General features: G+C 29.5%; 5 protein-coding genes and 1 pseudogene across 5 annotated transcripts; 2 read left to right on the top strand and 4 right to left on the bottom strand.

The window, feature by feature from the left end:
* Positions 1–1741: 1741 nt before the first annotated feature.
* On the bottom strand, positions 1742–3195 carry LOC113364528 (epsilon-sarcoglycan-like). Its single transcript, XM_026606830.1, has 7 exons — positions 3051–3195; positions 2840–2979; positions 2607–2702; positions 2359–2540; positions 2236–2293; positions 2059–2175; positions 1742–1992 (listed from the first exon to the last, which is right to left on the bottom strand). The coding sequence occupies exons 1-7, from the start codon at positions 3193–3195 to the stop codon at positions 1771–1773; spliced, it is 960 nt and encodes a 319-aa protein (XP_026462615.1). The 3' UTR covers positions 1742–1770.
* Positions 3196–5268: 2073 nt separating this feature from the next.
* LOC113364480 (transcription elongation factor B polypeptide 3-like) lies at positions 5269–9943 on the bottom strand. Its single transcript, XM_026606827.1, has 11 exons — positions 9637–9943; positions 8456–8807; positions 7866–8137; positions 7030–7780; positions 6857–6963; positions 6611–6795; positions 6437–6528; positions 6175–6374; positions 5947–6093; positions 5422–5569; positions 5269–5350 (listed from the first exon to the last, which is right to left on the bottom strand). Exons 1-11 carry the CDS (start codon positions 9703–9705, stop codon positions 5280–5282), a joined length of 2394 nt encoding a protein of 797 aa, XP_026462612.1. The 5' UTR covers positions 9706–9943; the 3' UTR covers positions 5269–5279.
* Positions 9944–10055: 112 nt separating this feature from the next.
* Positions 10056–18952, top strand: LOC113364464 (putative ATP-dependent RNA helicase DHX57). Its single transcript, XM_026606826.1, has 15 exons — positions 10056–10245; positions 11174–11350; positions 11660–12555; positions 12826–13010; positions 13191–13449; positions 16047–16333; positions 16395–16545; positions 16639–16843; positions 16904–17086; positions 17192–17442; positions 17530–17852; positions 17936–18142; positions 18214–18390; positions 18454–18684; positions 18744–18952. The coding sequence occupies exons 1-15, from the start codon at positions 10175–10177 to the stop codon at positions 18885–18887; spliced, it is 3747 nt and encodes a 1248-aa protein (XP_026462611.1). The 5' UTR covers positions 10056–10174; the 3' UTR covers positions 18888–18952.
* Positions 18953–19004: 52 nt separating this feature from the next.
* Positions 19005–19378, bottom strand: LOC113364512 (39S ribosomal protein L33, mitochondrial-like). The gene is made up of 3 exons (XM_026606829.1): positions 19338–19378; positions 19152–19255; positions 19005–19079 (listed from the first exon to the last, which is right to left on the bottom strand). Exons 1-3 carry the CDS (start codon positions 19376–19378, stop codon positions 19030–19032), a joined length of 195 nt encoding a protein of 64 aa, XP_026462614.1. The 3' UTR covers positions 19005–19029.
* Positions 19379–19716: 338 nt separating this feature from the next.
* LOC113364496 (histone H2A-like) lies at positions 19717–20346 on the top strand. The gene is made up of 3 exons (XM_026606828.1): positions 19717–19769; positions 19829–20039; positions 20112–20346. The coding sequence occupies exons 1-3, from the start codon at positions 19751–19753 to the stop codon at positions 20299–20301; spliced, it is 420 nt and encodes a 139-aa protein (XP_026462613.1). The 5' UTR covers positions 19717–19750; the 3' UTR covers positions 20302–20346.
* Positions 20347–21430: 1084 nt separating this feature from the next.
* On the bottom strand, positions 21431–23668 carry LOC113364448 (annotated as a pseudogene).
* Between the last annotated feature and the right edge of the window lie 1599 nt (positions 23669–25267).

The raw sequence follows: 25267 nt of genomic DNA, 5'->3' as shown, positions 1-25267 counted from the left end.
AGATACATTGCTACTACGAAAACTTCAATTTTATCTCCAGGCCTGAAAGAAAAAATATTAATTAATTATTATATATATATATATATATATATATATATATATATATATATATATATATATTCTTACACAAACACAAATTCCAAACACAAAAGCCCAAAAAGGTTAAATAAATAAAAATTATTATAATGTTTAATTGAAGTGATAAAACAGAGTAATTATAATAACATTTTAGTTTATTTTCGTGCTAAGAATATAAATATTTTTTATTACACTTACCTATAAAAAACAAAAAATAATGCTATGAGATATATATTGAATACCACGATGGACAAGCCAGTAATAGCACAAACTATTTTAGTCAATATGCTATTATATTTAATATATTTGTTTAAAATCTCTTTAATAGCTTCCTGTTCATTGTTATTGATATATTTTATCGTATTATCTAAATCTGTAAATATTACATTAAATTGTTTGCTATAAATTATAGAAACAAATGCCTTCGATATCAATGAAGAATACACCACCACAGTTCCACCACGAGCTGTTAATCTCATCAAATTTCCTAAATTTTCATATGCGAAAAAATATTGTGATACATTTACTATTATCATAAATGTTAAAATTGTATATCGTTTTAATTTCTCTATGTACGGAAAGGAGACTTTTTTGAAATCAACCAAGCCATAAATGTGCAAACCTGGAAAATCGGATAATCTATAATATAAAAGATAAATTATTAAATTTAAATTATAATTTAGTATATTATACCCACCTTTCAAATGTATCCCAATAAAAGGATTATTTTTCAATTCCAAATCCATTGTCTTGTACAAAATTATGATAAATGATAATCTGCAGAAGCTATAAAATCAACTGATTGAATTATCATTTATAATTATTTAATTGAGTTCTACTGCCATTCAAGATATATGATTATGTGATTATGGCAGTGACTTTAGTCTGCGGAATAATTGGGTATAGGCATGAATTATTACTTAGAATAGAATATGGTTTGTAAATTTTAATAATTGTCTCCAAAACGAATACCGTTTGCAATTTACATTTTTAATAAGTTATTGTCCACGTAGTTTAAATCAGATTTGCAACTTTCTATGTAACCAACATTTTCATTTATTTGTTTAAATAAAGAACTTAATTTTATTATAACGTTTTGGTAAGGTTGATTTATTAAAAGAGCAAAATACTATTTCTGTATTAATTTCGTTTATTAAAAGAGTACAATTATTTTATTAAAGTAATTGTTCACATTGGAACTTTGTATCATTTTTCTTCAACAATATTTTTTCAATTTGGTTTTCAATTAAAATTGCGATTTGTAGAATAATTTTCGGGATGATTTATTGTTTACATTTACTCAAACTCAAGGTAAATTGTTAATCATTTAACATCGTTTTATGATCAAGATCAAAATATATAATGCTATTAAAAATATTTTCAATATCTCGCTTGGCAATTGCATTGCTCTTCTAATAATTGTATTTGCAAAAGCATTTAATAGAAGTAAATTTATTATTTTAAATACAAACACTGAAAAATTCTACACAACATTTATTTAATAAACAATGATCTAAACAAAATATATATAATATCAACAGTTCTTTGGTAATAATGACTAGAAAAAACAATAGTTTGAATATTTATAAAACAAATTGACTAGTAAATTAGATTTGATTTTTCAGCAAAATTACTCCTAAATACAAATATCTAAAGAGCCTAATCTATATATAAGATATGATGTAAACTATTTTAATCCTCGGAAGAGCCATCAAATATAGCTACCCACAACATGGCAGTGAATACAATAAAAATCGAACCCGGTATTAAAACTGTCATTGTTATATCTTTACTGTAACTTCTCTCGGGCACTTGGTCTTTTCTAATATTGAACCATCTTTCAGCATCATGGGGATCTGATGCTATTTTTGAGTCCTCTGATTGATGCCTTGATACAGATCCATAATTATCTTGCTAAATTGAAAATCATAATATTCAAGTACCAAATTTGTAGAGAAATGAAATTTATGGAATATTTACCAAGCGAAAAGCACACCAATCCAATGCAAATGCTGCATCACGAAATATTCTTTCAACTGTTGTTCTTTTAAAATCACGTGGGCAAGAAGTCAATTTGAACAGTGGTTTTACCTCCTCCTAAAAATTTCATTGGAATAAAGAAGAATCATATAAAAATAATTATATTTTGATAATGACCTGTAATTCTGTGAGTTCAGTGGAGTATGGTTTAGAACTAGCCAATCTCACAACAACTCTGCCAAAAATGAATTGTAATAATTATAAATAAATAAAAATAACGTCAATTTTTTTTAAGTTTACCCTTCTTTTTCATCTGGCATAAGTGGCAATCTAGCGCCTAAATGAATAGCTGATTCTACAAATGTTACATAGATATCAGTCGCTTCTCTCCACATTTTCTTTTTAAAAACATCTAATAACCGATCCATACGATGGGGGTCTAACATATCCTCCACATTTAGGCTATCAATTTTTAGTTGTACCTAAACAATTTTCAATTACTGTTAGAACAATTTGTAAATTTGCTAAAAGGAATATTTTATAAGCACCTCATGCCGAACTGCCAGTGGTTTCTTGTGTACATTTACCTCAATGATTGCAGTTCGTGTTTCATAATTTTGATAGTTTAAGCCTATCACTTGGATCTAAAATGAATTTACATTGCATTATTCAAGTAATAATGAGTTAAGTTTGCTCAAGTCAATTTATTGAATCATTTATCAAATGCGAATTTCTATAAGCAAATCATTAATACCAATATGATATTATTATTATCATTTACTTGCAAATTCTGTTGCACAACTGGTGGAGTACCATATAAAAAGCCTGCATGCTGTTGTTTACTATATGTGTAGCGTAACCATGAAGGAAGATCAGGAAGCCCAAGCAAGGAACAACTGTAACTGTACTGTTCGGTTAATCCTACAATAAGAAATGAAACTAGATTTTCTGAGGGCTTTTGAAAGTTAATCATTTCATATTTGTTTTGATACCTTGAAAAGTCCAGTTAAACATACGAGGTTCAATTTTAATGGAAAACATTTCTGCTCCATATACATTTTCAGATTTTGCACCCTCACATGCAAAAAATATTATAAAGCATATAGTAATTTGTGAGCAAAATTCCTTCGTAAACATTTTGAGAATTGACCTAATTTAATCTGAAAGAAAATACTGCTATAAGAAATTATTGGAATACCACATACATATGTGCTTAAATTTTTTTTATCAGTAGCGCTGTTATTACTTTAAATCATTATGTAATAATAAAGCCGTTAAAAGCTCATTTTAACAATAAGCGAGCTTAATGACAGGCGAATGAATAATAATTGTTGTGTTGTGGCATTCCTGCAACCTAACTTTGTGTGCGTGCGATCTGCGATCCACTTACACGCCTGTTACAAGCTTCACACTCATTTATACTCTTCTTTTATCTATGTTCACACTATAGAAGCTTTATTGCGACTTCCGTCAAAAACAGCTTCCGCAAAGGAAATAGTACAAGAGCCCTAGACAACAATTGTAATTACACCCATTGTAGTTGATATATATTTAAAAATCATTGTAGTGTGTCAATGGGTTTACACTCATTGTAGTAGATTTACAATGTATTGTGGTAGTTGATTTACTATGCTCATTGTAGTAGATTTACGCTCATTGTAGTAGATTTACACTCATTGTGGTTGATTTACTATACTCATTGTAGTAGATTTACTACATTAATGATTTTTAGATTTAAACATTAATCAAAGAATTCTTTAATAGTCCCTTTTCGGCCGACTATTGTAAATTCATCAAATTTATTGAATGTCTTTTACTGGACAGTTGTAAATAAAAGAGATAATAATAAAAAAAATTATAGTAGATTTACACTCATTTATTGCAGTAAGTTTATACTCATTGTAGTAGATTTACTACATATTGTAGCGATTTTGTAAAAGGTTTACGCTTATTGAGCTACATTTACACACATTGTAGTAGATTTATACTTATTGGTTTACAAGCATTGTAGTTCATTTAACAATGCTCATTGAAGCTGATTTATAATAGTAATTGCAATATTACACTTATTGTATTATACTACAGTCAATATAGCGATTTTACACTCATATTGTGGTTGGTTTACACTTATTGTAGTAGATTTACACTCATTGTAGTGGCTTACAAACATTGTGGTTGATTTACTATACTCATTGTAGTAGATTTACACTCATTGTAGTGGGTTTAAAAGCATTGTGGTTGATTTACTACATTCTTTGTAGCGATTTTACACTCATTGTAGTTGTCTCACACTCATATGGGTGTAACTCTACTAGTAGTAGATTATACTCATGTAGTAGATTTACAAACATTGTTGTTGATTTATAAATGTAGTATACTCCACATTCATTGTAGCAATTTTACTCATTGTAGTTGGTTTACGCTTATTGAGGTAGATTTACACTCATTGTAGTAGATTTACTACGTTCATTGTAGCGATTTTACACTCATGTAGTTCGCTTATGCTTATGGTGGTAATTTACACTCATTGAAGTGGGTTTTCACACATTGTAGTGGATTTACCAAGCATTATAGTTGATTTACTACGCTCATTGATGAATTAAATTTACACTCACTTTGTAGATTTACTACATTCATTATAGTGATTTTACATTCATTGTAGTTTGCTTACGCTTATTATGGAAGACATGGATAAAAGAAGAGTGGTGGAAGATTTACGCTGATTGTAGTGGGTTTGCAATGATTGTTGTTGATTTACTATGCTCATTGATGTAAATTTACACTCATTGTATTAGATTTACTACATTCATTGTAGCTATTTTACACTCATTTTACACACTTTATAGTCAATTTACTACAATCATTGTGGTATATTATACTCAATATATTACGTTTACTCTCATACAAATCGATTTAAATTCATTGTAGTAGTTCTAAAGGTGTATGTGTGTAGGTCGCATGCAGATTTTCTGAATAAAACATTCATTTAACTAGTGGAAATTGTCCTGAAAATTAATTTTCTTTAAATACATTATTCACAAATGCTAAAAAGTGAATGCACAGTAATAAAAACAGTCTATAACAATTATGTAAATTTATTCAAAAATAAAAATTCAGAACCAAATAATAAAAATAAACTAAATTTATACATAGGATGGTGATAACCTTCATAACTTTCAAGAAGTATTTTCGTCAATATATTCAAAGTTTCTCCTAAACTTTCATCGTTTAAATCTACTCTTCATTAAAGATAATGTTTTCATCATAAGTGGAGCTCTCTTAGGCTTATGACCTGAATGAAAATAAATGTATTAAATATTGACAATAAAATAAGTAATGAAAGAATAATATAGGTTTTATTACTAGTAGTTGCTTGTGCATGATCAGGTGCATGAGCTCGTACTTTCAATCTAGAATCTCCAAGCTTTGCTATGTTGCTCTGAATTCCACTTAAAGAGCTAACTCGTGCTGCTGGTGTTGCTACAGCAGCGTGCGCAGTTCCATATTGCGCCTAAAATAATTTACAACTTAGAAAATAGTATGAATGGCACTAAATTAATTATTATGAATTATTTAGCCTTCTATGTATAAGTTTGCTGATTAATGATTAATGGTTTACCTTAAAAAAATATAATCCAATTTACAAATGTATCCTTAATATAAAATATATACATGGAAATATTATATTGAAGAATTAATTAATCTTATAAAATGTATTCATAATATATGTTTTGGAGTGTTAGTCCTCACAAATTATGGTATTGGAGTGGACAAATACGAGTGCCCAATTTAACTCGTTTCTTCTGAAAAGTGTTTAAACACTTTTTTTACAAAGATTATTATTCTGGATAAATTTTAATATCCATTTATAAAATCTACTGTGCTTACCTGCTTTCTTGCAACATTTCGTGGTGGTTTAACAGTTGAGTCAAAATATGCCATCTTAGCTTTGCGAATCGGTTGAGATTTATCTTGAGATTGTTTTATATTAGCAGTGATTGAACGTAATTTTGCTTCTTGCTCATCTAATGACCTCTGTGAATGGCAATGCAGCAGAATATAGATTGTAACAATTTGTAAAACTGTTATTATAATATCTACAGCAGGTATTCATACCAAAAACATTTCTCTCCAGCTTTCCATTTCCAATCGTTGTTTCCCTCTAAATTTTCTCTTGCAATGCAGCTCCCATAACTCATCAGAATCTTCTACGAGATAAGGATTGTGATCTTCTAATGTAAATAGTTGTTGTGGTGATGCTCTTTCTAATACAGGGCGTAGTATGTCATAAGGCACACCGCCTGTGTATTCTAGTGCTGAAAGTGAAGTTGAAAGTAAATACCATTGAAGAATCCATATAGAATAAATATGTTCTTACCATCTATGTTCTCTTGTAACAATCTGATGCATAAGTTGTACAACGATGGAACATGAGTTAAAGAACCCTTATTTCCAGAATAGACCTTGGTTCTGAAAAATGACAATCAGGATCAATATAATTATATGTATATTATATATATATATATATATATATATATATATATTTAATTACCTGGTATTTTTACTTGACATTGATAGACCTACGGCATTCTGTGCAGTCATCTTTGGTTTATTGTCTTCTTCAATATAAGGCATGGGCCTATAGTTTGGTGAGATGGCAGGAATGGCAGATAGATCTATTTGTAAAGGAGGCAAACTTACAGTTGGTGATAACAACTTTGGAGTGTCTAGTACTTGCTGCAATAATAGATTTATAAAAGTTTATTATTGATATAACATTGAACAAAGTGCAACTTACTGATGGATTTACTGCAGATTTACTTGATGATGGAGTATTATTCATGCTCGACTTCTTTTTTGGAGACTTGGTACAAACAAATCCTAATGCCTCTTCAAAACTTTGCCCTTTAATACACAAGATTTATAATTTATCAAATTGTATATGAAAATATTCAAATTGACGCTAATTACCAGAATTTGAACCTATGCCATCATCTATCTCTAATGTTTTTCTTTTTTTATCTTTATGATCATCACTTTTGGAAGATTTATGGCTGCGATTTTCACTTTTAACTTTCTCATGCAATTTTGTATGTTTAGATGAACTGGAGTTATGTCTTTCTGTTGCATCTTCATTTCTAGATTCATGCTTCTCTGTTTTTTTGTTGCTAGATGTAGATTTGTCAATTCTATGTGTTTTTTCACTTTTATGCTCCTTATCACTTTTATTTCCTTTGTCAGTTCTATGTTCTTTTTCGCTCTTATGACTTTTATCACTCCTATGTTCTTTATCACTCCGATGTTCTTTATCGCTCCGGTGTTCTTTATCGCTCCGGTGTTCTTTATCACTCCTATGCACTTTATCACTTCTATGTTCTTTATCACTTCTGTGTTCTTTATCACTTCTATGCACTTTATCACTTCTGTGTTCTTTATCACTTTTATGCTCTCTATCACTCTTATGTCCTTTATCACTCTTATGGTCCTTACTCCTATATTCTTTATCACTTTTATGTTCCTTATCATTTCTAGGCTCTTTATTACTCCTATGTTCCTTATTTTTAAGTTCCTTATCACCATGATGTTCTATATTATTTTTATGAATTTTCTCTTTTGAGTTGCTTGATTTATGTTTTTGATGTTTTTTATGATCTTGTTCATCAGAATTGCTTGTATTAATATCATGCCCGCTAGAGTGCTTGTTGTGTGTTTTACTAACTTCCTAGAATTGAAAATTAAATTTACTTGTTACTAATTATTTTCTTAGCATTTAAATATTGGAAATATAAATAAAAATAATAATTTACATTATTTTCATGTTTTGTTCTCTTAGGTGAATTATGTGCTTCAGGATCTTCATTTCTGTGACGTTTATGAGATTTGTGAGAAGGTATTCCATTTTCTATTTGTTTTATGTTGTCATGTATCTGACTAGTATTAAATGAGTTAGGTGTTTTATCTTCTTGTTTACTATGATTACTATATTTATGATTAACATCCTTACTGCTACTATTACTTTCACTATTGTGTGATCGTCCAGAATTATGTTTCACAACCTTTTCTGAAGCTGTGACGTAAGCTACAAAAATAATGAATAATTACTTGAAATACTAATACATGAAATGCAAAATTAAGTGTTACTGCATCTTTAAAATACTCTATAAACACTAAATCATAAATCTATTTTTGTACTTTATTCAAATTACTAGTGATTAAAATTACTATTGGTGAAGTGTTTGTAAATACACAAACGTCATTAGAAAAAATCACAATTTGCATATTATATTTATTAAAAATAATTATGATGCTCAATCCTGACAATTATGTAATTTTATATAAATTATTCTTGATTATTCTATCCAATATTACTTCTTATAAATTACTTGTTAGTACTTACAATTGCTTATATGTTTATCATCATGCTTTTCTTTAACAACTTCATTAGGAGAAGAATTTGATTCATCACTCTGGTCCTCACTCGCCGCTTCACTACCTTCACCATCATCATCCTCCTCTTCTTCATCATCATCTTCCTCATCATCATCTTCTTCTTCTCTTTGTTCTTCTTCGCTTTCTGAAGATTCTTCTTCTGCTACCATTGTTTTCCATTTTGCTACTAGTGTCTTAGATGCAACAGCTATTTCACCTTCAAATTTTCTTAAACCATTGACCGTTCGGCCAATGCCTGTATCTTCCAAGTGCCGAACACTCACTGGTAAACGACTAAGCCTTTCAATACAATGAAGAATCTGGAATATTATAAATTATAAATTTTAAAAAATCTTTTGTTGTGTCTGTGTCTTAACACTGTCTAATTATCTTAGGCTTTAATACTGAGGGCTACTTAACACATTATTCATTGAGGCAGCTATGGAGTTTTTTTTATATAATTAGAATAATATTTAGCAAAAATGATAGGAATTATTGACCAGTTTTGAAATGATAATAATATTGATGTTATGTCTAACTATTATATTCTGTCATACATCAATACAAATATATATGTTGGAGTATGTAAATTTGGTGTTGATATATATTAAAACAAGTATATATATATATATATATATATATATATATATATATATATATATATATATATATACATATATACCTTAATTTCAACTAGATTGTATGTGAAAGATCAAACAAGTAAATAATTAATAGTACAACTTACATTTAACAACAAATTACTTGAAATGAACACGGAAAAAGAAATGTAAGTTATCACAAAGTGAAACATAAATATGATGAGCATTTCAAAAATAAAATGCCATTTTATAATCTCAAATTATATGTTATAAAATCAAAACATAAATTCATATTTTCATCAAAGTTTATTTACTTGTAATGTGTATGAATTTTAATTTTATAACATGTGATATGCCATGATTGCTTTTTGTACAATGTGTAGTATAGTGATATTAATAGAGAGTACCATTGTTACTTAATTAAATAAATGATTTATATAGAGTTATTATACTAAAAGATAATACAATAGAGTACATAGTATTAGTAATTGAACGTTATTTAACATATGGATTTCAATGAGTGCTTGGGGAAAACAAACTGAAAACTCACTCTTTCCTCGTTGCCATTGCACTTTTCAATGCTTCTCTGATAGTGTTTTATTGCGTCACAAATAGACATATTTCATAATACTATTTACAATTCGGTATTTTCTTCTATTTTTCCCTAATAACGGAACTGTCTGGACGAAAGAAGAAAACAACACGTTGAACGATTACAGACTTAATACCTAAGTATAATTACTAAAGATTATTACTACAATTACAAAAATATTCTTTTATATCATCGATCTTATTGCAATAATGTCGATAGCACTAAAATGAATTTGATTGAAATAAATTTGACATTACAACGCCATTTTCCACAAAGCCACAAGATAATCTGTCACAGAATTTGCGATTTGTTGACACAGTACAACAGCTGTACGAAACCAACCTCAATTTTTTGGCATGTTGCAAAAGTGGCAATTAACAATTAATATTTTGAGTTATTTTATATCCTTTAATTGGATTTATTTAGTTATATGTTGTTTCTGTTATTGCAATTCAATTATTTTTAGAAGAGAATTTTATTTGACAGATAAGTTGAAATGGACAACGATTCGAATTCCAAAATCGGCGCTGATTTCTTTTTAAAAGTTCCTGTTAAACCAGTCTCAAGGTATTCGAATTTAAAATTAATATCAAAATATAAATCATATAATTATGCAATGCAGTTGATAATAGAAATTCTAGTTATCAAATGTGCTACCCTTCTTAAAAATAGTAACAGAAATTTTGTAGCAAAAATTTTCATTTTATAGAGAAATGCAACCACTACTCAAATTCGTGGTTTTCTATTATAATGTTCAAATAAAGACTTTGGCAACTTAAGCCCTTCTTAAAGAAGATCAGTAGAATAGAGCTTACAAAACATTTGCCCATAATACATACCATATCAATTTGGTAAAAACTAAAACCTTTTTTTGTAGGGCATACCAAATTGACCTATAAAAATCTGTATTTAATGAACCCTGATAAAATAAATCCAGAATTGATAGAGCGTGTACTTGAGTACATTTGTGTAGGAAACCATGATTGGCCAAAAGCAAGATCTATTTTAATTTTTTTACCAGGAGTATCGGAGATATTGACAGTAATGGATCATTTGAAAGACAATCATTTATTTAAACCCAAGTTAATATTTAAGTATTGCTATATTCTGTAGCAAGAAATTTATGAATTTGTTTATTCAAGGACTGGACAATTTTTGCTATTGCCATTACATTCAACATTAGGTTCTGAGGAGCAAGCTGCAATATTTAAAAAACCTCCACGAGGTGTCAGGAAAATTGTTTTAAGTACTAACATTGCCGAGACATCAATTACAATTGACGATTCGTGGTTAAATCTAATAGATTATTAAAGTTTAAATTTTCTAAAATATGTTTAAATAAACCCTTTGACTACTTAAGCCTTTCTTAGAGAAGATCTGTAGAATAGAGCGTACAAAACATTTGCCCATAATACATACCATATCAATTTGACTAATTCTATTTGACACAAATTATGAATCTAATGATGTTAATTACATTTTAATGTTTCTGTAGTGAAAAAAGACATGAAGAGCCATCAATTCCAAAACTCAAAGTCGAGTTGCATACTATAAATCTTTCTGATGACTCCCAAAAATTGGTAATGGATACCTTGAGACACATTAATGGAGATGATTTTTGTTTGAATGAAGCAAATCAATATGTGGATCTAGGATCAAATTTGTATACCAGGTTAGGACTTTACTAAATGCTGAAAAATTATAAATGTTTTGTTTTTACACTAAGAATAAAATAATATATACCACTAACTTAAAGCTCTCTTGTACAAAACTGGTCTTATATTATTTATATTATTATTTATTTCAAATACAAAATAATTCTGGTTTGTTTATTTGCAAACGAGTTTTTATTTGTAATATGTGATATATTTTTGTGTGAGTTATTGTATGCACACCCAGAAATGTTCATTAAATATTTAATACAACAAAATCTTCAAAAATTACAATTTGCATAATTTTCTTGGTGATTTTCCTATTGTAGATATTGGAAAGATAGGGGAAACCTTATAGTGCAGAGTGGTACTGATTACTCGAATATAAAAGATGAAAATAGAATAACAGCAATGGAAGACAAGTTCCGTGCATTTGCTGTTAGTAAATTAGAAAATTATGGTTTTCATAGAAATCATTGTGTAGAAGCTCTAGATCATACTAATGGAGATGTGGCCAGTTCATTAGAATTGTTATATTTCAAGTATTATAATTTAACTAAGAGAAATATTGATTGCACATTAAATGATGAAGAGCTATTAAGTCAACGCTGTGATGAAAAAGATGTATTATTATCAATCTATGAAGAATCATTTGTTGAAAAAGATTTGAATAAAATATGGAGTTTAACTTTAAAACTAGATAATTTATTAAAATATAGTAATTCTATTAAAAAGCTTATCATAAAAGATAAAAAAGCTAAAACAAATAACAAGAAAAATGTTGAGAAGTGTAGAAATTTTGCAAAGGGTAAATGTAAATTTGGTATTAGATGCAGATTTTCACATGAAATTGTAGAAACTAAACCTTCCAAAGAAGAATTGGTTCGTGAATCAGTTTTATTTAATTTAGAAATTCGATTTACTGAAAATAGCAAATATCCATTTGAACCACCTATGATTTTGCTAACAACAACACATAAGGATTTTCCAGATATGTTCTGTATGCATCTGTGTAAAAGATTAATTACTGAAGCTCAGAACCTTGCTGATGATGGAATTGCATGTGTTTTTTCTTTAGTAGAACTTCTTAAAAATGAAGAAGATATGGATGAATTTATTTCTTCAACAAAAATAAAGTTCATAGACTGCACTCGAATGCTGTTTGCAGATGCTAAAACTGATAGAACAAAAGTCGAAAACAATTTGCCAACTCATCATGCCAAAGGTTTTTATTATTCATAATTAATTTTTTAATGTTGTGTCTGCATGAAGAAGATAATAATTTATTAATAAAAGTTTTATTATGAAAACTAATTTGTTTTTTGTTACATCTAAAAATAACTGAGATATAGTATTTTGATTATTTGTAGTTTTTTTTATACTTACTGTTTTTATGAATAAAATGTTTTATTCTAAAGTTTTAAATATCAATTCTAACTCGAAATTTTTAATCATTTTTTAATAATATTGATACTAAACTTTTTTATTTTATTAGGTTCAACTGGGAGAGAGCATCGTACTGTGAATAACAGCTCCAAATTAAAGGATGATGGTATATTAGCAACAAAGTTTTTTGAGAAACAATCCAATGCACGTTATAAAGAATTTATAGCCATGCGTAAGCAATTGCCTGCCTGGTGTGAAATGCAGCATATCATAGATGTTGTGGAAAAATCTCAGGTTTATTTATATCAGTTCTTGATTTGCTTTTTGTGTTTTAATAAGATTATATTTATTCTATGGTGCTCAAGTATCATCAGTTTTTTATAAATAAAATATAGAAATTGCTAAGTTTCAAAGAGAATTAATGACTTGCAATATAATCTTTGTAACACTATTTTGAAAATCTTTAAAATTTAGGTTGTAGTCATAAGTGGTGAAACTGGATGTGGTAAAAGTACCCAAGTAGGCCAATTTCTCTTGGATGACTGGTTAATAAACAGATCACCAGAATCTCATCTCGAAATAGTTTGTACTCAACCCAGAAGGCTTTCAGCAATAGGTGTTGCCGAAAGAGTTGCCCAAGAACGAGACGAACGCTGTGGAAATTCAATTGGATACCAGATTCGATTGGAAAGCAAGACTTCTCGAATGACCAGACTTACATTCTGCACTACTGGTGAGTTATTTAGAAATATTCATTTGCAACCAAAAATATATAGTTTCAATATATATATATATATATATATATATATATATATATTGATTGTTTCTTTTCCGAACAGTAAATCCAATAATAAAAAACAATTTGTTTTTTGAAGATGTTTAATACGACGTTTCGGAACTAGGTACGTTCCATCATCAGGTTTATTCTGTCAAATACAATGTTTTTTAAAATACTGATTACATTAATTAACAATGGTCAATACAGATTAATTAGAAAAAAATTTTGTTATAAAGGAATGGATTATGTACCGGATAGATAGTAATAAGACTTAACTAAAAAAGGGTTTTATATAAAATTGAGAAGCAAAAATTATTTACCTGTAATAATTTATATATCCATATCACTAATATTTTTTTTGTTAAAAACACTCGATTTTTTTCTTAAACATCTACAAATATCTTCCAAAAAAATCGAGTGTTTTTAACAAAAAAATATTAGTGATATGGATATATAAATTATTACAGGTAAATAATTTTTGCTTCTCAATTTTATATAAAACCCTTTTTTAGTTAAGTCTTATTACTATCTATCCGGTACATAATCCATTCCTTTATAACAAAATTTTTTTCTAATTAATCTGTATTGACCATTGTTAATTAATGTAATCAGTATTTTAAAAAACATTGTATTTGACAGAATAAACCTGATGATGGAACGTACCTAGTTCCGAAACGTCGTATTAAACATCTTCAAAAAACAAATTGTTTTTTATTATTGGATTTACTGTTCGGAAAAGAAACAATCAATATATTGAAAAAATCCAGGACTTATCTATTGAATATATATATATATATACATAGCTGGGCATTAACTCGTTAATCCGTTAATCGTTAATTAACGAAGTTAACATTTTGATTAACGGATTAACTTTTAAGTTAACTTTTAAAAATGTTAACGGACACGTTAACTTCCGTTAAAATGCGAGAAGTCCGTTAATCGTTAATCCAATGCCTACTATTTACCGCACGGCACAGCTTTAGCCAATGCCTTATTAAATGGCATAGAGAAAAGATTTGGACCACTCCTGAATGATGAACAGTGCCAACTTGCCGCGGCATTTCACCCAAAGTTTCGGTTAATGTGGCTGGAAACGTATGACAGCAGTAGAGAGGAATGCAGTAAGAAAATGCACGGAAAAAAAGGTAGAAGATGCCTTATGGCAAGAAGCAGCGAAAAATTCGAAGGACGGAGATAGTTTAAGTGGCGGAGGGAGCAATGCGAGTAACAACGATGATGACGAGAAGGAAGACTTTTTCAATTCTGTCACTCAGTCTATAGAAAAACCAATGAGCTACAAACTCTTTAAAGAACTAGCTGTAAGTGGAATTCTGTCTTAAGGCAATTAAGGCATTGTGCCTTAAGGCAAATTGCTGGAACTTCCCGTACCAAAAATTATTTTTTTAAAAACGATTAACATTTTTGAAAAAAATTTACTTCAAAGAAATAAGATTTTTGACAAACAATTAGACAAAAAATTACTTTTTTTTGAAAAAAAAAAGGTTTTCTTTAGAAAGATCTAAACTTTTTTTCAAAGCAATCGTACTGCTTTAACTGCATAAAGACGAGATATCAAACCGCGTAGCGCCGCGTCGACGTATAACGCGTAAACATTGGTACGGAACCCATAGGAATGTAAACCAAAATTATACTTATTGTTAAAATCTCTATAAAATATCTGATAATTTGATGTGCATATGTCTAATGATCATTTTTGACCGCCAAATGGCTCATTTTTTTACTTTGTTTCTCCATATCTCCGAAACCGCTAGACCTACCTTCATGAAAATTTTATCGATTCCTCATCTTGTCAATACAAGTGAAATGTTTTTTGAATTATTCAAATCGGACGCTCCGTTCTCTTATATACTGAGTTACCGTTTTTGACACTTTTTGTCCCGTATCTTCGGAACGGCTAGACCTGCCTTCACCAAAAACTAATCAGCACGTCTCCTTATCAATACAAATCGAATATTTTTTGAATTATTCAAATCGGTTGATCCGTGTTCTCGAAATCGTCGACGAAAATTTGTATCCGCACATACATACACACACGTACATACATACATACACACACACACACACACACACACACACACACACACACACACACACACACACATACATCCATTTTTTCTAAGGTATGCCAAAATGTTCAGGAACCTTTGAAACGTAAAGATATATAAAAATTTTCATTTTCGATTTTTTTGCTATTACTATAACTTGCCCTACGGGAAGTTAATAAGTTTTTTAAGTTCACTAACGCAACGATATAAAAATGTAATTTTACACATATTAACGGATTAACGATTAACGTTAACTTGCGTTAATTCTTCCGAAATGTAACGCTTTAACGTTTAACGAAGTTAACTTTTTTTGTAGCGGATTAACGATTAACGAAGTTAACTATTTGATTAACGGTGCCCAGCTATGTATATATATATATATATATATATATATATATATATATATATATATATATATAATATCCTCTTGCACTTAATTCTCTTTTCACTTATTAAAATACAAGTTTATTTTTTTAATACTTTAAGGTATATTATTGAGAAGATTTCTGACAGAAAAGAATCTTGACTCTATAACCCATGTTATAGTTGATGAAGTTCATGAGAGAAGTGAGGAAAGTGATTTCCTATTAATGATGCTTAAAGATTTACTTAGAGTTAGAAAAGATTTAAAAGTCATACTTATGAGTGCGACACTAAATGCAAAAAACATTTCTGAATATTTTGGTGGTGTGCCAACATTGGAAATACCTGGAAGAACATATCCTGTGGAACAGTTGTTTCTTGAGGATATTTTGGATGTTATTAATTTTAATGTATGTATCAAATAATAATGTTATATTTTATTTTATAATTGTTATAATATTTCTTATATAGCAAGAAGATAACTCTCAGTATACAACTCACAATAAGAAAAAAATTGATACTATCAATCACCTTGAAGAATTAATAACAGAAACAGCAGTTCCTAGTCATACTATTCGGGATGAAAATTTAAATATCAGTCAAATCTGTGCTAGATATAAAGGTTTGTTACATTAAAATCTTTATTTTTATATCCAATAAATCCTAAAGCAATAGATTGTTAAAAACTGGTAAAAACTACAGTCTTCTTTCTTAGGGCATACCAAATTGACTTATAAAAATCTGTATTTAATGGACCCTGATAAAATAAATCCAGAATTGATAGAGCGTGTACTTGAGTACATTTGTGTAGGTAACCATGATTGGCCAAAAGAAGGATCTATTTTAATTTTTTTACCAGGAATATCGGAGATATCAACAGTTATGGATCATTTGAAAGACAATCATTTATTTAAACCCAGGTTAATATTTAAATGTTGCTATATTCTGTAGCAAGAAATTTATGAATTTGTTTATTCAAGGACTGGACAATTCTTGCTATTGCCATTACATTCAACATTAGGTTCTGAGGAGCAATCTGCAATATTTAAAAAACCTCCACGAGGTGTCAGGAAAATTGTTTTAAGTACTAACATTGCTGAGACATCTATTACAATTGATGATTGTGTTTTTGTAATTGATTGTGGAAAAATGAAGGAGAAAAGGTATTTAATTTTATATATCATCTACTCATAACTACAAATAAAATAAATAGAATGCTTTTATATTTATGCCTATAAATTTATTTATCAAAGTATGTAATTTTATAGATTTGATAGTGGGCGCAATATGGAATCATTAAATATGGTATGGGTATCTCGTGCTAATGCTTTACAACGCAAAGGTCGCGCTGGTCGTGTTATGCCTGGTGTTTGCATTCATTTGTATACTAGTCATCGTTTCAACTATCATTTTCTGAAAGAACCAGTTCCTGAAATACATAGAATACCTTTGGAACCATTGATACTCAGAATTAAGACAATGGAGTTATTTTGCAATCAAAATTTGTATGAAGTTCTTGGTAGGATTATCAATCGTCATAGTCATATTTTGAAATGAACCCTGTTAGTAATATTATTAACCATTTACTAACTCTATTGTTCAACAGAAAAGACCTTAGAACCACCTTCTAGAGCTAGTATTACATCAGCTATAAACAGATTACGTGATGTTGGTGCTTTGGATCTGGAGGATAATCTATCACCCCTTGGCCATCATTTGGCAGCTCTGCCTGTTGATGTAAGAATTGGTAAGCTGATGTTGCTTGGTGCCATATTTCATTGTGTAGACTCAGCATTAACCATGGCTGCATGTCTAAGTTATAAAACACCATTTTGTTCACCATTTGGCAAAAAGGATCAGGCAGATAATAGGAAGAGACAGTTTGCTACAGGAAATAGTGATCAACTAACTGTGCTTAGGGCATACCAGGTAAATCTTATTACTCTAAATTTGTTTCATATTTTATTGGATTTGTGATGTATTTTTCAATTAAAAAGAACATTGTATTTCAGAAATGGCAAGAAGTTTCTAAAATTAGCCATTTGGCAGCAATAAATTTTAGTGAAGAAAATTTTTTATCTTACAAAACATTGACTGCTTTAGCAGATATTAAGCAACAACTTTTAGAACTATTAGTATCAATTGGGTTTGTCCCAATAACTATGCATCCATCTAATAATAATGGCAAGGACAGAATTTTAGAACTAACAGGCAATGAGGTAATAATATTATATTTGAATAAAATAAATTTAATTTATAATACTTTAATCTCTTTAATAACTTTTTTTAGCTGAATGCAAATAGCAAAAATTTTCGATTATTATCAGCTATATTAAGTGCAGCACTGTATCCAAACATAGTGAAAGTATTCACACCAGAAAAATCATTTGAACCAAGTGCATCTGGTGCTATACCCCGATTGCCTAAATCTGGAGAGTTAAAGTTTAAGACAAAGGCCGATGGATATGTAAGAACATTATATACAAATGTTATTCTTTCTGCAAGTTTTATATAAAACTTTTTTATTTAGGTACATATTCATCCTTCATCAGTAAACTATACAGTAGGCCATTTTTCTAGTCCGTATTTAGTCTTCCAAGAAAAAGTTAAAACTTCTAAAGTGTTCATTCGTGATTGCTCAATGGTTGCAATGTTACCATTAGTTTTATTTTCTTCTCATTTAGAAGTGGAACTACAAGGTGGAGATTTTATTATTTCAATTGAAAAGGGATGGATTTTATTTAAAGCATTCAATCATAGGGTAAGTTAATCTAATATTCTATATAATGTGAATAAAATAATATTTATTAACAATCACAGATAGCCGAAATGTTGAAGCATATGCGCCAAGAACTTTTACAACTATTAGAAGAGAAGATAAAGGATCCTTACCTCAATTTACTTAATCATGATAATGGAAATAAAATTATTAACACGATAGTCACCATCATATCAAAAGATTAATGTGTTGAACATGAGCCAGTTCAATATATAATGCATACACTCATGAATGTGATATTTTTATAATACAAGAGATTTTATGAATAATAAATTGTTTTATTTTATTACTATTTACATTTACGATCAAACTATATTTATGATAGATTTATACACTTCTCACTTTTTTAATTTCTTTATATATGCATTCTTGTTTTACTGAAAATAAAAATGATTAATTACGTCTAGTGGAAAGCAAAAAATAAAAATTGATAATATTCTAATACATACTGTAAGGATCTATTCTTAACATTTCTAGTTTGTCAGCGAGTCTTTCCCTTATCCAAACAAATTTATGACCTGTAACTACACTTTCCATGAGTACCATAACAGATCTGAAAAGATAAAAGCAAATAATAATAATAATAATGCAGGAAAATAAAACTTTTATGGCTAAAATATGCCATTACCACTCACTTGCTCTTAGCCCTTTTTAGTAAAACGTTCGTTAAAAACATTTTAAAATATCGCTTACAGAAATTTAATAATACTTTGGAGAAGTATTTATTGGTTATATCACATGTAAATGAATCTTATAACTTTTTTAGTCTTTTGAATATTATATTTTTACCCTTTTGAATATTATTTTGACATATCCATGTCCGCATCTGACAACACTACTTAAAACATGGGGAACATGGGGAAGTGTTATTTGTTGTTCTCTGGCAACATTGTAATTCGTTTTATAAGGGGAAGGGGCAACATCTGCTTCGTTTTCCCTCGGTTTTCTATTCACTATTATTAAAGTCGCTTTGTTAACGCGAAGAGGTACTTGCCCTGAAAGTTCAGATATTCAGAATTGTTTTATATTTATTTTCTAAAGTGCAAATATGTCTGGACGTGGCAAAGGTAAGTTAATAATAAAATATTTTATTTGTAGGCTTAGGCTAATTTTCTTTTCCTGTTAGGCAAAGCTAAGGGAGTTAAATCAAAATCCCGCAGCAACCGCGCCGGCTTACAATTCCCTGTCGGTAGAATTCACAGGCTTTTGAGAAAAGGAAATTATGCTGAACGGGTCGGCGCTGGAGCACCCGTCTACTTAGCTGCTGTCATGGAATACTTGGCAGCTGAAGTCCTTGAATTGGCGGGAAATGCAGCTAGAGATAACAAAAAGACAAGGTTTGTATCTAGGCAATTAGTAGCTTGGAATTTTATTTGAACAATTTGAGTAATTCTATTTATCATTCACAGAATTATTCCCCGTCATCTCCAACTGGCGATCCGTAACGACGAAGAGTTGAATAAGCTACTTTGCGGAGTCACTATCGCTCAAGGAGGTGTTTTGCCTAACATTCAAACTGTTTTATTACCTAAGAAAACTACTACGAATACATCTGCACCTGCAAAGGGAGGAAAGACCCAACCATCACAAGAATATTAAATTTTAAACTAAGTTATTATAAGCCATTTTTATAAATTGATCATTGTTATATCGTGTACTAATTTGTAATAAAAATAAATTGATAAAATGTAGTTACGTTTTTTTATTGTATATATATTGTGGTAGCATTTTTGTTAATGTCCTGTGGGCACGCCTATAAAATATTTGTCTGCCTGTCAGTAAAATGTAAATGTTTACTGCCTTCTTAAGCTAAAGCTTCGTTAAAAAATCTACGGATAAATAAATTTAAATATTTCATAAAAATAAAATAGCAAACACTTTGTAGCCATTTCATAAAAATAAAATGGCAAAAACGGCAGAAGAAACAGACTTGCTAAAATGCTTATAAAAATAACTACATAAAACTTTAAGCCTTAAGAACCTTTAAAGTTTTCAATTTTTTCAGTAAAACATCTACCATATACAATAATATTAACCAAGCAGTATTAGTATATTAAAGCTAAGCATAAGGCTCAATTTTCATTTAATTTCAGTGCTATGTAAAGTGTGGAATTATATATTATTAAAACTTTGTATTATTTTGAAATATAAGGTAGTGTCACAGTTTGTTTGCCTGCAGTGCAATCATTTAAATATAAATGTTTATTATTGTTCTATATTTGAATTTAAAACAAATGTTTGATTGGGCATATGCAATATTTATGCAAGATAAATATTTAATTGTTCAGTATTTCCTGAAATATATTAAGCATTGGTAAAAATTTGACATTAAAGAACAATAATGCTTTAATTTTGCATAAGGCTCAGTGAATTTTCTATTTCATTACAGTGCAAGTGAAATGTAGTGTTAATGTATTTTTAAGATTTTTGATAACAATACCTCAGAAAAATGGTTAAAAAATCTTATTTATGGAGTGCACATTATCCATGCTGTTAATGGTGAGTACCCCACTGTAATATCTCAACTAAAAAATGTCTTTACTTTTGACTTTATTAAGAATTGAAAAATACAAGAAATTTCTTCATGATTCAAAATTACTCTTAAAACAATAATTCTTATCTATATATATTCTTAAAATCTACATTTGCATTAATAGAACAATTTGTTTCAAAAAATATTGAAGCATTGCAAATAGCAGGAATGAGATGCCATTGTTTAACTAGCATAATGTTGACACAGACATACACCCTTTATTTCATTCTGTAATTAAATAATCATATCATTATCATTCTAATCTTTTGCTGGAACTTCAATAACTCTAGGTTTGTCAATTATTCTTGCTGTGCGATTTCCTTTTTCAACAATTCCAATGATCCAAGCTTGGTAACCTTCTTGTTTCTCAATGTCTTTGCAATAAGCTGCAGCCTGTTCTCTTGGGAGGCAGATCAAAAGACCTCCAGAAGTTTCTGCTGAATGTCCTTGCAGCAGTTGAAACATGTTACCACATGCTTTTGCTACAGCCGTCATCTTGGCAATCACAGGCAAATTGTGAATTACAAAGGACACTTCATTCTTTTGATGAGATGCCAAATTTTGTGCATGTCCCAACAAGCCAAAACCTGTTCAAATTAAGATTAATATAGATATAAATATATAATGTTTCACTTAAGTGTCATAATTCTGTAGCATTACCTGTTATATCTGTGGATCCATGTGCATTATATTTGTGCATAAGTCTTGAAGCAATTCTATTAAGTCGAGACATGGAATCCATTGCCCGATGATAAGCTTTGCGTACATCTTCTTCTGAGACAACTAATTTAATTCTATTCCAACGTTCTGGCTGATCCAACCTATAAAATATAACATATACATTGCAACAATGATGTATACAAATACATGATACAAAATGTCAAGTAGAGCTAGAAATAGACTATCTAAGAAAGCAAATTTACTTCATTCTTGAGTTAATGTCTAATACAAATTAATATTCAATTTACCATGGTGAGCATTGACTGCTACTTGGGTTCCAAGGGGTTTTGTCAAGACCAATACATCTCCCACAACAGCATTATCTGGCACAATATATTCATTAGGCTGGCATACTGTTGAGGCAACACCTCCAATTGTACACCATGGATTTACAACGGTTTGCCCTCCAGTCACTGATGTTCCAGCCTCAAGTGCAGAGTCTTTGAATCCTCTCATAATCAATGGAATGACTACATCACGTTCTTTTTCAGTCATTTTAGTTGAGACCTATAGATGCACAGATGAATTGAAAATACAGTAAATGTCTTTGCTTGTTATGAAAGCAATGTTTTTTAAAACTTATACTTACTGCAAGTAACATGAGCATATTATCACATTCGGTCACTCCCATTGCATATAAGTCGCTCAAAACATTAGCACAAGCAATTTTGCCCATCATGTAAGGATCATCGACCAAGGATAAAAGAAGTCTGTCGTTTGTACAAGACAAAGACCCCCATGTCGCAAAGGAGTGACTGAACAATCGAGACCAATCCCAATTCTTGGGATGGCCATATGCATGAAATGAGCATGTTCATGTTCTTGGGCATTATAATCTTGTTGCAGGGACTCTACCCAGTTTACCTAGATTGATATGTTTTTATTAATATTTAATTAAAGATAATGCTGATAAACAACAGACAATTTCAGATTCTCGACTATTTTCTAAACAGTATTCAACAGAAAATCAGATCTGGACATGCTTATTAAATAAAGATAAGAAAATATTCCTCTAAAATTTATAATTAACGTTTTTTTTATCATACATGTTCATAAAATCATTTTTTAAGTAATCGCGAATGATAAATTGTAGAAGCAATTATTCAAACTCATCATAGAGTAATAATTATAATAGAGAATTCATGTAAAACCAGTTGATTTGACAGCTGGAAAGAATATGCCAAAAACATAAATTCACATATCCGAATTGTTTTCATAAACATACCGATTCCCAAACTGTAGATAATATTTTTAGGTAAAACACTATTATTGAACAGTATGTTAAAATAATGTGCATCAATATGAATTCTTAAACAAGTATTTCATCTCATTTCGTAAAATCGCAGAATATTTTATATCAAACATCACATAACAAAATTTTTTGGCTACCTCATATGGAATATATGAATGCAAACAATGGAAAATTCCAGAATCAGCTACTGTATGGCAGCTTGTATTGCAAGTGCATTATGTGTGCAATTAAAAATAATTTCTTATTGAGGTTTGAGAAGTGCAGAACTCACCGAGGACTTCTTGAGGAACTTTGCAGCCGCGTCCTTTCAAATCGGCAAATCTCGTCAGACGAAAACTGGCTTCCAAATCATGGGCCGTGGGGTCAAATGGTCGGCGTAAGGATAATGCATTGGGATTGCCGGCCATCTCCAAGGCTGCTACTTGTAAAGCATCTTGCGTCACATTTTGATAGTCACCCATTGTTGATATAATTACTTTACTTAATATATATTGTAGTGGAACTTAATTATTATAAACAAACGATCACTATCCTGAACAAACGAATGACGAATGCAAAATGGAGTTCTCCCTTTATTAAAAACAAGCGCAAGCGCTAATAACTCTGTAGTTACACGATTGGTCCGAAATATAGCGGGCTCCAATGCTGCGATATGATTGGCTACTGAAGCCTCACTAAACGATACGGGGAGAAGTCAGTATTTCTCCCTAAATCACTCCGGAAAATAGGATTTACTCTTATATTAACAATTGTGCTCAAAAATGCAATAACTATTTAAAAACATATATAATCGGACCAGTATTTTCTGCTAAATAAATTGCATGACACTCTGCCCTATTTTAAATACGATAGAAGCTGAAATTATTTTAGTTTGAGGATTTCAACAGCGCCATTGTTTTGTTGTGGGAAAACACAGAAGTGTTGAAATAACGCTTGGCGCCAAATTTGAAATCTTAATTTATATGTATCATTCTTAATAAATTCGGTGATAGTGTAAAACTGTGTTAGGCAAAAATATTGCAATTATGTATTTCTTCCAAAATCATTTCATCTTCTAAAAATTAATATAATTTTATATGTACCAATATTTATAACAGGATATTTTATATATTTAAAGATAAAATTTAAAATATTTATTGCTAAAACAGCTATCATAAGTTTAGAGATTTGAAAGAATTTTTTAATGAACTAATATTAATTTTGAAATCATGCACCGTACATTTTAATTCTATACTATGATGGAAGATGGACACGAGTTAAACTCGTACTGTCACTTCATCCATCATACTTGAAAAATGTTAAATATATTTACAACATCTGACATAAGAAATATTTGTGACACAGAAAATATACATTAATCAATTAGCAAAATGTCATTTTTAATCAATAAAGGTGAGATTTATATAATTCAATTTATTTTTTTATGATCTAAACTGTATAATGTGCTTAACCTAAAATTTATAGGTTCTAAAACTATTGTATCTACAACTTTGCAATTTAAACGTTTTCGTGGTAAAATTAATATTCAAAGACCACGAGAACCCCCATTATGAAAAAGCTAGAGTTTTAAGGTTTGTACAACCAATTTTTGCTGATAAGAAGAAAAATTACCTATTATCGATCTATGCACTAAACCTGTGGATACTACGAAAAGGAATGTAGTTAACAATCCTTTAGAAAATACTACTGCTAAAGAATGTCTTAATTGGTTTAATCATTCTAAAATGGTAGTATTTTTCCATAAAACACGTTCAACAAGGAAGATGAATTCGAAGCAATGGTTAAATTAAAACATGAAAATATTATATGAAACAATATGGAGCTGCTATAGTGAAAAGGCCCTTGTTGATACAAAATATGAAGCCGTACTAAGTCTTTTTAAATCACATAATGTGATGATATTCAGCCCGGATATTAAAGTTTCTAAAGTGCTTAAAATAATGAAAAATATCCTCAATTAATAATGTTAGGTAAGCATTAGTATCTTCGTAGTATTAATTACTAGATAACGTAAAAATGGAAGAATCATGACATTTATAAAAACAAATCATATGGAATTC

This window comes from Ctenocephalides felis, unplaced genomic scaffold (genome assembly GCF_003426905.1).
Source record: "Ctenocephalides felis isolate EL2017-DRISC unplaced genomic scaffold, ASM342690v1 CF-g0.4_SCAFFOLD_00407, whole genome shotgun sequence".
In the NCBI taxonomy this organism is placed as follows: domain Eukaryota; kingdom Metazoa; phylum Arthropoda; class Insecta; order Siphonaptera; family Pulicidae; genus Ctenocephalides; species Ctenocephalides felis.
This window is presented reverse-complemented; position numbering and strand designations above follow the sequence as displayed.

Excerpts from the sequence above, each read along its gene's own strand:
- LOC113364496 (XM_026606828.1), top strand. Across the intron at positions 20,040-20,111 it reads AGAGATAACAAAAAGACAAG|AATTATTCCCCGTCATCTCC; the intron begins GTTTGTATCTAG and ends TATCATTCACAG.
- LOC113364512 (XM_026606829.1), bottom strand. The coding sequence starts at position 19,378 with ATGTTTTTAACGAACGTTTTACTAAAAAGGGCTAAGAGCAA. Across the intron at positions 19,256-19,337 it reads CTAAAAAGGGCTAAGAGCAA|ATCTGTTATGGTACTCATGG; the intron begins GTGAGTGGTAAT and ends TTATCTTTTCAG. Across the intron at positions 19,080-19,151 it reads GTTAAGAATAGATCCTTACA|TAAAACAAGAATGCATATAT; the intron begins GTATGTATTAGA and ends TTTTATTTTCAG.
- LOC113364528 (XM_026606830.1), bottom strand. The coding sequence starts at position 3,195 with ATGTTTACGAAGGAATTTTGCTCACAAATTACTATATGCTTTATAATA. Across the intron at positions 2,541-2,606 it reads CACTGGCAGTTCGGCATGAG|GTACAACTAAAAATTGATAG; the intron begins GTGCTTATAAAA and ends AAAATTGTTTAG. Across the intron at positions 2,176-2,235 it reads CTGAACTCACAGAATTACAG|GAGGAGGTAAAACCACTGTT; the intron begins GTCATTATCAAA and ends TGAAATTTTTAG.
- LOC113364464 (XM_026606826.1), top strand. The coding sequence starts at position 10,175 with ATGGACAACGATTCGAATTCCAAAATCGGCGCTGATTTCTTTTTAAAA. Across the intron at positions 12,556-12,825 it reads GCCAACTCATCATGCCAAAG|GTTCAACTGGGAGAGAGCAT; the intron begins GTTTTTATTATT and ends TTATTTTATTAG. Across the intron at positions 17,853-17,935 it reads CTGTGCTTAGGGCATACCAG|AAATGGCAAGAAGTTTCTAA; the intron begins GTAAATCTTATT and ends ATTGTATTTCAG.
- LOC113364480 (XM_026606827.1), bottom strand. The coding sequence starts at position 9,705 with ATGTCTATTTGTGACGCAATAAAACACTATCAGAGAAGCATTGAAAAG. Across the intron at positions 8,138-8,455 it reads TGATAAACATATAAGCAATT|CTTACGTCACAGCTTCAGAA; the intron begins GTAAGTACTAAC and ends TTATTTTTGTAG. Across the intron at positions 6,375-6,436 it reads GTTACAAGAGAACATAGATG|CACTAGAATACACAGGCGGT; the intron begins GTAAGAACATAT and ends CTTCACTTTCAG.